Below are 12,094 nucleotides of genomic sequence, written 5' to 3' on the forward strand. Positions count from 1 at the left end.
GCCCAATAGCCAGGTCTTCAGGGTCTTTTGGAACTCTGGAAGACATGGAGAGGTCCAGAGATGAAAGGGTAGCTCGTTCCATGAATTTGCTGCTAGGTAGGAAAAGGAGCAACCTCTGCATCTGCTACATCAGATACAGGGCTCAGGGTTTGAGAAAAGGAAACTGAGTGGAGGTGTTTAGTGGGCTGATGGAAGTTCAGGCGATGGTTTAAGTAGTCAAGACCACAGTTTGGTAGCACCTTGTAAATATTGGTCAGGAGCTTGAACTGGCATCCTTTCTGTTCAGGGAGCCATTGGGGTTTGCTGAGGTGGGGGTGATGTGGTTTTGTCTGGGGAGACCCAGGATGCATCTGGCTGAGATGTTCTGTATGGTCTGTATTTTTCATCGGAGGTGAGCTGCAATCCCTGCATTTAGAGGGCTGCTGTAAGTACTGTTGGCTGGAGATTGTGGCCTGGGTGATGGTGCGTGTTGAGCTTTGGGGTAGCCATTTGAATATGTCACAAAGTACGCTGAGGATAAATAAACAGAAGGAGGAGACAGAGTTAACCTGAATCATCATGGTTAGCTTGTTGTCCAGTATGATGCCTAGGTTCCTAATGTGGTCAGTGGGGGTAGGAGTAAATCTGAGTTCTGAAGGCCACCTGAATGCATCCCATGGGGAGCTTTTGTTTCTGAAGATCACTACCAATGTACTGTTTGTATAGAGCTTCAAGCAGTTCTTTTTCATCCATTTGATAACACTATCATGCAGTTGTGGAAGTTCGTATTGATGTTGGTGGTGTCTTCAGAGAGGGAGAGGATGAGTTGTGTGTCATTGGTGTAGGATATATGTTGAGACATGGGTTTAGACAACGCTGGCCAGAGGTATTATATAAATGTTGAAGAGGGTGGGGCTGAGCAAGTATCCTTGGGGTAATCCACAGATGATTTCCTTGGGTTGGGAGGTGAAGGGGGGAAGACAGATTTTTTGCATCCTTCCAGTGAGGAAAAAGATGATCCATCTAACAGCAGCTCCTTTGATGCTTAGGTTGTGGAGCCTTGTGATGAGTGTGTGGTGGGAGACCGTATTGAAGGCTGCCAAGAGGACTACGAGGATCAGAGCCACAGTCTCTCCTCAGCCGTGTAGGGCTTGGAATGTCCTCAGTAGCCCCAATGAGGACTGTCTCAGTGCTGTGGTTGCTGCAGAATCCAGATCAGGAGGACTCGAGTAGTAGCTTCTGTTCACAATGTGAGGATTGCTGTGGCTGATGTTTTTTTCTAATACTTTGTCTGGGAAAGCACAAAGGGAGATCAGTCAGTAGTTGGAGTCAGCTGGGGTCAGCTGATAGTTTCTTTAGTAGGGTGTTGACTTCTGCTTGTTTCTAGTCCAGTCCTTGGAGAAGGTGGCTGTGGCCATTGAGGTGTTGAAAAAGGTGGTGAGTTTGTGGCTCATTCTGGCTTCGCCTAGATTGAAGATATGGTGAGGGAATGGTTCGGTTGTGGGCCCTGAGTGGACCAAGTTGGACATCTGTGGTGGTAGCAGGGTCCTTGTGTTGCTTGAAGAAGTCAGTGGCCTCGGGCTGGGGTTTGAAGTTTCTGTAGATGTTGGTGATCTTGTCATGGACAAAGTTTTCAAGGTTGTCCGCAGAGTTTCTGTAAGGGAGTAATGTTGTTTGTTACAACTGAAAGGTTGGAGAATGTTATGATGATCTTGAAGAGTTCTTCACTGTTATTGGAGCTTGATTTGATAAGGCTAAGGCTTTTTTCTTCTATTCTGTAAACTGACTATGGTAGAAATTGAGGGCTGTCTTGAAGGCGGTCTTGTTGGTTGTGTCATTGCTGGTACACCATCTCCTTTCCAGTTGTTTACAGTGTTGTTTTGCGGTTCTGAGGTCTTCAGTGTACCAGCTCAACTGCTTGGTGGACATTTGTTACTGCCAATAGGAGCGACCCTGTTGACGCAGTTGGTGATCCAGTTTTTGAAGTGTCTGATGTTTTGGCCTTGGATGTTGGAGGAGATGGGGTGTGTGGTATTGATCCATGTGTCCATTGAGACTTTGCTCCTGCTGTGGTGGCGGTCATTGGATAGACTTCGGGGCAGAGGTCCGTGAGCTGCTGATGTTGAAGTGGACGATGGAGTGGTCAGTCCAGTTGAGTTCCATGGGGTAGCTGTATCTGATGTGATCGCTAAAGGTGAGGATGAGGTCTAGCCTGTGGGCTGCAGTGTGCTTAGGGTTGTGTACCAGTTGGGCGAGTCCGATGTTGTTCATGCTGTTGAAGAGGTTGGCAGTGTTGACGTTGTTGTTCTCATTGAGATGAAAGTTGAGGTTGCTTAGGAAAATATTGCTGTTGGAGCCTATGGTGAGAAGCGCGATGAAGTCGGTGATTAAGCTGCAGAAGGCTGGACAAGGTCCTGGAAGACGGTAGAGGAGGGTGCCCCTGATGGTGGTTTTGCTGATTGTTTGGAGTCAGAAATTGAGGCGATCCATGGATGAGTTCATGTAATTTGTGATGGTGCAGTGGATTGTGTATGATGGCGATCCCTCTGCCAGGCATGCTGATCTGGTTGCAGTGGGCTATCTTGTATTCGTCAGGTATTACAGTAGCCATGTCGGGCACATGAGTGGGGTTCAGCCAGGTGTTGGTGAGGATGTTGGGAGTGTGGGTGGAGATGAGGTCCCAGATCTCTGTGGTAAGTTTGCATAGTGAGCGCACGTTGAGAAGGCCGCATACCAGTTGGTGTTTTTATTCTGGTGGTGTGCTGGTGTGTGTGCTGTTGCAGGTGAAGTGGCAGTGGGTGCAGATGAAAGGTCCTACTGTGAAGCATGGGTCGGCATGGTGGCAGTGCTTGTTGCAGCATCCAGGGCTGAGAGTGTAGAGCTCAGTGATGGTGTATCTCCAAGGGACGGGAGGGCCAGGGGTAGTGGTGCTGGGTGTGGTCCAGCATGGACAGGTCGAGACAGGCGTGCCTTTGGTGCAGTGCACCAACTGTGTGGTCGCTCTGCAGCCTGCATGAAGTAGGTCCTGGGATAGGAAAGACTTCTGATGGCGGGAAGAATGGTGAGCAGGAAAACGTGGGTGGGAAAACCTCCGGAGTGGGTAAATGGCAGCAACTGACTCCAGCTGGAATAAGAAGGAACTGGAGGCAAGTGGCAGCTATGTTCCCAGGAGCCTGCTACTTGCCTGTGCACTTCCAGTCTCCATCTGTGACTTGAAGTTCTGTTTCCATTTTGTATTCATTTATTATAACTGAGTTCAAAACCCCTCTCCTCTTGAAGTAAGTCTTTTCTTCCCAGCTCCACTAACCTTGGAGAGTCAAGTTCACAAAGGGAGTAACTTAAATATCCAGTTGTAGTTCAAATTTGTACCCGAGACCCTAGGACACATTCATCCTGGTCAAAGATTTTACTTTTTCCACTCAGGGCCTAATCTATATGTTGACGGAGAGTGAACTCTGTCACAACAACAGCAGTGTTCCATCGCCCCAACACGGTGACCCCTCACCCTATTTAAATGTGGGCAAGTGATTTAACCAGAGGCAGACCTCTAATTCCGCCCTCCTGACTTTGATGGGTGGAATTAGAGGTAAGTTTTCACTGCCCGACACAACCAGGAAAACCCTGGCGGGAAGGGGAGCATTTGTTTTTTTTATTTTCAAAACGAAATCCTGAGTTGGTTCAAGCCACCCATCATTTTAGTGGAGCCCTGCACCAACTGCAAAAAGCATTGGCAGGAACTGCTGTGATGGTGGTTCCATGGGAACAGTCCAGCCAGAACTGCTAGGCCAGGTCCTCCCTGGACAGGAAACAAGCATCCTGGGACTGGTTTTAGGGTATCACCCTTCATCAGCTAGGTTTGCTTGAACCCAGTGGCCTAGCAGTTCAGGCTGGACTGTTCCCATGGGGAACAAGGTCAAGACTGATTTGCATATGGCTGGTTCCAAACTGGGGTGACGTGGTGAGCAAAATAACGATGGATTAAACCCAGATCCGTAACTGGGGGTGAGTGTTTGAAACGTTTCAACACTCCATCCATCATTTTATTTTGTTTTGTGATGTTGCTTTGTGAGCCCTAAGTGTGGGGGGATACCATTACACATGTGCACTACATATAGGTCAATACCTATATGTAGCTTCACAACGGTAACTCCGATAATGGCCATGTAACATGTCTAAGATCATGGAATTGTCCCCCCATGCCAAATATGGTATTGGGGTGCCAATCCCATGCATCCCCGGGGCTCCAGCATGGACCCTGGGTACTGTCAGACCAGCTCTCTTGGGTTTTCACTGCAGCTACTGCTGCTGCCAACCCACAGACAGGCTTCTGCCCTCCTGGGGTCTGGGCAGCCCAGTCCCAGGAAGGCAGAACATAGGATTTCCTCTGAGAGAGGAGTAGCCTCTCCTGGCCTCTGAAAATGCTTTGAAGGGTACAGATGGTGCCCTCCTTGCATAAACCGGTCTGCACTGGTTCATGGAACCCCCAGCCCTGCTCTGGTGTGAAACTGGACAAAGGAAAGGGTAGTGACCACTCCCCTGTCCATCACCACCCCAGGGGTGGTGCCCAGAGCTCCTCCAGTGTGTCCCAGACCTCTGCCCTCTTGAATCCAGAGGTGTGAGGGCACAATGGAGGCCTCTGAGTGGCCAGTGCCAGCAAGTGACGTCAGAGACCCCTCCTGATTGGTGCTTACCTGACTAGGTGGCCAATCCTCCTCTGAGGGCTATTTAGGGTCTCTCCTGTGGGCTTTTTCCTCAGATAATGAATGCAAGAGCCCACCAGAGTTCCTCTGCATCTCCCTCTTTGACTTCTGCCAAGGATCGGACACTGACTGCTCCAGGACGCCTGCAAAACTGCAACAAAGTAGCAAGAAGATTGCCAGCGACATTGTAGCGCCTAATCTTGCCGGCTTTCTGGACTGCTTCCTGGTGGTGCATGCTCTGGGGGCTGTCTGCCTGCACCCTGCACTAGAAGCAAAGAAGAAATCTCCTGTGGGTCGACGGAATCTTCCCCCTGCTAACGCAGGCACCAAACTTCTGCTTCACTGGTCCTCTGGATCCCCTCTCATTGAGACGAGCGTGGTCCCTGGAACACAGGTGCTGGATCCAAGTGACCCCAACAGTCCAGTGGTCCATATATCCAAATTTGAGAGAGGTAAGTCCTTGCCTCCCCTTGCCAGACAGTAATCCTGTGTACTGCATGAACTGCAGCTTCTAGGACTTCTGTGCACTTTTGCAAGGAATCCTTCATGCACAGCACAGCCCAGGTCCTCAGCACTCTGTCCTTCATTGCCCAACTCACTGAGTTGACCACCTGCATCATGGGACCCTCCATTGTAGTGTTGAGATGACCGCCGTGCTCAGTTTTCTTGAACCTGTGTTCAAGTACTTCTGCAGGTGCTGCCTTTTTCTACCTGGGCTCTATTTATTGCTGAGTGCCCCCTCTTTTTCCTCTCCCAGGGAGCGACCTTCTGGTCCTTCCTGGGCCCGGGCAGCACCCATTTTCTTCAACTGTGACCTTTGCAGCTAGCAAGGTTCGTTTGCAGTCTTTCTCCAAGGAAACAACTCTGTATCCTCCAGCATTCCATGGGACATCTTCTGTGCAAAGGAGACGTTCCTGGCATCTTCTGTTGTTTCCGAATCTTCCGCTTCTTCCACCCGGAGGCAGCCATTTTGCACCTTCATCCGGGGTTTAGTGTGCTCCTGCCCCCCATGGACACTTCTGTGACTCTTGGACTTGGTCGCCTTCCTTTACAGGTCCTCAAGTCTGTTGTGGTCTTTGCAGAATCTCCTATTACAACTTTAGTGTGTTTCTGGGGAAGTAGGGTCACTTTACTCCTACTTTTCAGGGTCTTGGGGTGGGGTATCTTGGAGTGTTTTCTTACACTCCCAGCGACCCTCTACACACTACAGTAGGCTAGGGGACCATAAGTGTTTCGCATTCCACTTTCTTAGTATATGGTTTGTGTTGCCACAGGCCCATTGCATCCTATTGTATTCTACAGTGTTTGCACTACTTTTCTAACTGTTTACTTACCTGATTTTGGTTTGTGTGTATATTTTGTGTATTTTACTTACCTCCTAAGGGAGTATATCCTCTGAGATATTTTTGGCACATTGTCACTAAAATAAAGTACCTTTATTTTTAGTAACCCAGAGTATTGTGAGTCTTATGATATAGTGCTATATGATATAAGTGGTATAGCAGGAGCTTTATATGTCTCCTAGTTCAGCCTAAGCTGCTCTGCTATAGCTACCTCTATCAGCCTAAGCTGCTAGAACACTACTAATCTACTAATAAGGGATAACTGGACCTGGCACAAGGTGTAAGTACCCTCAGGTACCCACTATAAGCCAGGCTAGCCTCCTACATAGACGCAAACTGTGTTTACAAAGCATATCTGTTATCAAGCACATTTTTTATTTAAAGGAGAAGCAATGCAAGGTATGTAGTCTCTTCCTTTTGGCAATGTGTCTCACAACTCATCATAATCTCTCATATCTCATTACCTCTTACACTTACTCTGTCAGGGCTCTGTCTGGTTTACAGGATTATCAATGGATTAAAAAAGTCTTATATCCAACTGTTTTAGTAAACACATTCCTAAACACAGCTGAGACCATTCTCATACTTCCTACTGATTACTATGGCATTGTAGGGGTGGTCATCCCTGCCAGCAGCATAGATTTTTGTGAAACCTTTATTGTTGAAGTACATTAGATTTCGCCTTGCATTCAAAAGCACTTCAAACCTGATTCTTTAAGTATGCTACCACTGCTTTCCTGCACTCTTTGCCTGACTACGTTACAGTGGCGCTTCTTTTGTGTGGACATTCATAGCTGCCAATTATCCCCAGGGCAAATGTCTCACTTTAGGTCAGTCGTGACCTTTTAACAGACCTCACATTCTATTCTGGGACTTGAAATTTTGTTGTTAACATTCTATTTATGTGCCCTAAAAACCCAGCAGTAAAGTGCATTTGGATAAAGCGTCAGGAGTAGCTGAAGGCCTCACATATAACAATGGTAATATGGCAGCTATGAATTTTGTTGGTATATGGAATGACCCGTGTCATTTTTTCACCACTAAAGCCATGTGCATGGTGACATCACTTTTTTCACAGGTATCTTTCACTACATCTTGCAATGAATGTTCAATGCTTGGGGTGTTTCTCAGTTTGCCTACTATCAATAGTAATTTGTTAGAAAAGGGGGCTGATATATCAAAGAGTTTGACCTATTTTGAGTCTGTGAGTAAATGAGATAGTACATATAGGCCAAGATTCTTATTAGCCAGCTTTTTTCACCATTTAGTGAAAGAACCAATCACTGCCAAAATATCAAATATTATCTTAATATTTCAAGATTGTTTAAAGTGTATGAAATACCTATAAATGCTTTTAATTCCCTCAATTTATTTTTCAAAGCATACAAAACTGGGAGAAAGAAAAGGAAGAAAAAAACATATTTTAGTGGTATCTCTAAACAACAAAACTGAAGAAGCAGCATAATTGTATAACAGTCTTTCTTGCTGCTACCAACTATAACCAAGTTACATTGTGTTGACCCTTTCAGGAAGATATAAAAATGACTCATTCTTTTTCACTTTCCTTTCTTTGAATCACATTTTAAGTGTGTGGTTGTGCAGGTGTTTATTATGCATGTACACTGATGAGGGCTGTTTTGCTGTCAGTGGGGTCTTATCAGTTATAATAGGTTTACACCTAAAACAGGATAGCCTACATTCCATATCTAGTAGAAGGTTGTCCATATGTGATAGGTGGACTACTGCTGATCATGTATCAATTGCTCCACGTGGAAGACATGATTTGATCTCACTGGCATTGAGCCTAAACTTAGCATTTCTGGGTTCTGATCAGAAAATAGTGCCTCAGAAGAGTGCACAGAGTTCTAGTATGTACTAGTCTGAGTAAAGACTTTCCTCTCTGACTCCCAAAGTGGAGTGAAATCCATAAGTGGCAACTGTTGGGTCTTACCAAAACTGAAAACAGCAAGAGACGGCATTACCTGCTGACCAATGTCAATTCTGAACAGACCTAAACATGATTCAAATATGTGCTTCACACCTCAGAACTTTTCATGTGTAGCAGTGCACAGCCCAGAGCACTGAGGTGATATCATGGAGGATAAAGCAGTCCAGATACAAGGTTGTGAAAGTTCATTTCCACCTCCACACACTGCCCCACACAGCTTTTACAATAAAGTAACCATAATGATTCACAAACAGAGAAGAGGCCCTTGGTTGTGGATTATGAGAGGGCCGATAAGGTCCTTTTTTATTTCTTTATTAAAAGTTCAGGAATGACCTAGTCGTTCTGGTGGATTGAATAGGATCAGCATGACATTAAACAAGAAAGAAATGTCTTCAACAATCTGTTCACTCTAGAACTCAGGAAGCGGGATTCCAAAGCATTAGCCAGAGAGTGGATTAATAATTACATGAGTCTCTAGAAAGAAACATCTAGCTGTTTATTCTGGGTAAGTGAAAGTCAAAGTAAAATTGCTTGGCCATATGATTCAACTCAATTGCATTTACAAGCGTCTGGAACCTCCTTAGAGGAATGACAGGCAAAAAGAAGTTGGGAGTAGGGTCAGAACAAGGCTTTTTAGTCTCAGCGAGAACAAGGATCTAGTTAAGTGTTTACACACAGGGTGGTATTGTGTTCATGGAGGTACTTAAATCACCAGTTGCAATATCTTTATTAGAGGTTAGACTCAATTGCTTAATTCATACAAATGAAGATGAACCAGATCAAACATAGCAAGCCCTTTCACCTGAAAAAAGGTAGATGGGCAAAGTCAAAGGTGCTGGTGTTCACTCAAAAACCACTGCTACAATTATTCTGGTACCTGCCCCCAAATCACTTTTGCAGCTGTACTGGACTTTGGGTTGTCATTGCCCTAGATGCATCCTCACTGCACCCTGCACATTAAGGTTACTTAAGAAACATTTTTGCATACCGAATCAATGATATACAGATAAAGACTTGGGCCCTCATTTAATGTTTAACAGGTAATCAAAGAAACTTGACAACAGAAACATCAACTCTACTGGCCCAGCCATGGTTGACTTGCCAGCATTAGAGATTATCACTGAATCTGCATTTATTCTTCATTAAAATCAATACTGTCATTCTGATGAAAGAGAATGACTGCTGGTCCCCCAGGCCTTCATGATGTTCTAGACCCATTAACTCTTATTTTTCATTTCTGAAGACAGATCCACAAGGCTGAGATCATTCTTTGGCAAAAAAAACACATTTCTTGGCAAATGTTCTTGAAAAGCCAAGGGGGTTTTCCCAAAGATGAATTTGTCAGAGCACAACAGTTGTGAAAGCTATTAGGTGAGCTGTCAGGATATTCAACACATTTTGGCAGTTGCTAATCACCTTCAAATGCTGTCTTAGATCTTATGTTAATGGGTGCAATATTGCGCCAATCTTTCTGAAAAGTGTAGCTTTTAGAGTTGTTCTAGATTGTTTACACAGCTCGTTAGGAGCCACATTTGCATTTTCGTATTAGCTTGGCCCCTTCTGCAGTATCATATACATTACATAGAAAACATTTATAACTTTGTCAATGATACTTCTATGAATGCTAAAAATTGTGTATTAAAGTCAAAACATGGGGCTATAGAACAATAGCAGTCGCCAGAGCTCTGCTTATATGACCACAAAGTTTGTGGAAGCAAATCAATAACTTAATCACTAGATTAAAACTTTCATTAGGAACCCATTTAGATATTTTATGTAATAACATATTATCATTAAATAATATATTACATTTTCAAGGCCATGATGCCTAAAAAAGGTATACTTAAGATGAAAGGACCTAAGACACAAATACAAATCTCAATGAACTTTGTGAACTAGTTGTAAGTCTGTTCCAAAAAGGCTTGTCTGTATTTCTCAGGAGTTTGTGATCCATGCTGACCATGTCATCCTTCATTGACAAGCAACCTTTCAAGCATGTGAAAGGCTTTATGCACAGATGGGCTGTAAACCACCAATACAGTGTATGTAGTGCAACAAAAGTGTACAAAGGAGGAATAAACAATTTCATGAGTAAGTGAAACAAACACATTTTGGGGTCCTGCTTTGCAAGGAGGTTTGTAAATTATTGTGACTCTTCATCCTCACATACCGAGATGGATATTAATAGTGAATGTGAATCCATGTGGGCTTGCAACAGACATTATTGGCCCTCAGCAATCAAGAAACAAATAAGCAAATAAAAAATGTATGTGTGAGCTCAGAATCACATCCTGGAAACTCCTTATTCAAAGTAACTGCTCTATTATTATTTATACAAGAAAAGTCACTATTCCTTTTTTCTTCCATCTTCACTATGTGATTATCCTTCCCCCACTACAAAACCTTTTTGATTCACTCTCTAGATTGGTGTAAATAAATGCTCTTGGCTTAAATGAGTGTTTGTAATATTCAACTTCACCTATTACAGGTACCAGACAGATGGGCGATGTTGGAGTAATATTTAAAAAAACATTCTTCTCGATCAACAAATGCTATGTATGTGTTAGAAGCATGCCACCCCTTTCAAAAATCATGTCACATGAAAAGATACATGTAAAATGTTAATTTACCATTTTGCTCATACCTTTAAGTCACCTGTAGTCAATTATTGTATTTGTGTTCTCCTCTCATGGACATTTCTCTCTTGTTCAAGATTCATCAGACTGCACCAAGTGCCCAGATGACCAATGGTCGAACGAGAAACGTGATCACTGCATCCCCAAAACTATTGAGTTTCTTTCCTTCCAGGAGCCCTTGGGTTACATCTTGGTTACTGTGACAATAGCTACTGCCTTGGTTCCTATTGTAATCCTAGTTGTCTTCTTCAAACATCGAGATACTCCAATTGTCAAAGCCAACAATCGAACACTGAGCTGCCTTCTTCTTGTGGCCTTGTCACTCTGCCTTCTTAGCACATTTCTCTTCCTAGGGCACCCCACAGATATCAGTTGTATGCTCCGGCAGGTTACCTTCAGCATCCTCTTTGTCATGTGTGTCTCTTGCTTACTGGCCAAGACTGCCTTGGTGCTGATGGCATTTGGAGCCACTTACCCAAACACCACCGTCAGAAGTGGGTTTGGCCCTAAGGTGCCAGCCATCATAGTCTTTACTTGCACACTTGTACAGACTCTGATATGTGTCATCTGGTTTACTTTATCCCCTCCTCGCGCTCAACGAAATATGAAGGCCCTGATTGGGAAAGTGGTGATTGAGTGCAATGAAGGCTCCCCCCAAGCCTTTTGGTGTGTTGTGGGATATATGGGGCTCCTGGCTCTTGCTAGTTTCTTGATTGCATTTCGAGCTAGAAAGTTGCCTGACAGCTTCAATGAAGCCCAGCTCATCACATTCAGCATGGTGACCTTCTTAACTGTTTGGACTTTGTTCCTTCCAACGTACCTGAACACCAAAGGGAAGTACATGGTGGCTGTGGAGGTCTTTACTATTATATCCTCCTCTATGGGTATCGTAGTTTGCATATTTTTTCCCAAGTGTTACATCATTTTGATCCGGCCTGATCTGAACAACAGAAGTAACATGAAGGGCAAGCTAAATCATTTTGATCATGGAACTAAGAGCATCCAGTGAAGGATAGAAGAAAAACATTGGTGAAGAATGGGCAAGTTCAGAAGAGACACTTGTTTATTCTAGACATCTCTATTAACAGTGTGCGTAATGCTGAATATGGTGCATATCTTTCTGTTCTGGAATTATGACATAAACATAATCAAAATGGTTACATAAAAGGATTATAGAAATACCCTGTTAAAACTGTTGATTAACGCTTTGATTAATTTGATTTATTATTTTGATAGGCCTGATGCACTGTGGGCCCATGCTATGAGTGTGTTCGCTCTTCTCTGTTCTACAAAAGTATAAATAGTTTAGAAAGTTTACCACATATAGGGGGTCATTCTGACCTCGGCGGTAAAAGGCTCTTACCGCCGGTCAGAAGACCGCCATTCTACCGCCGCTGCCGCGGTAAACCGCCATGGTCATTCTGATCCACAACTGCCAAGCCGCCAAAAACCCGACATCCACGGAAGGCCGCCTCATCAGCGGTCAGC

General features: G+C 44.4%; 1 protein-coding gene across 1 annotated transcript in view; it reads left to right on the forward strand.

Moving 5' to 3' along the window:
* LOC138267091 (extracellular calcium-sensing receptor-like) overlaps window positions 1-11,650 on the forward strand; it is a 144,856-nt gene extending 133,206 nt beyond the window's left edge. The window contains exon 9 of the mRNA XM_069215940.1: window positions 10,684-11,650. Coding sequence (XP_069072041.1) covers window positions 10,684-11,615 — 932 coding nt within the window. The 3' untranslated portion in view covers window positions 11,616-11,650. The remainder of the gene's footprint in view (window positions 1-10,683) is intronic.
* Window positions 11,651-12,094: the final 444 nt, after the last annotated feature.

This window comes from Pleurodeles waltl, chromosome 12 (assembly GCF_031143425.1).
Source record: "Pleurodeles waltl isolate 20211129_DDA chromosome 12, aPleWal1.hap1.20221129, whole genome shotgun sequence".
Lineage (NCBI taxonomy): Eukaryota > Metazoa > Chordata > Amphibia > Caudata > Salamandridae > Pleurodeles > Pleurodeles waltl.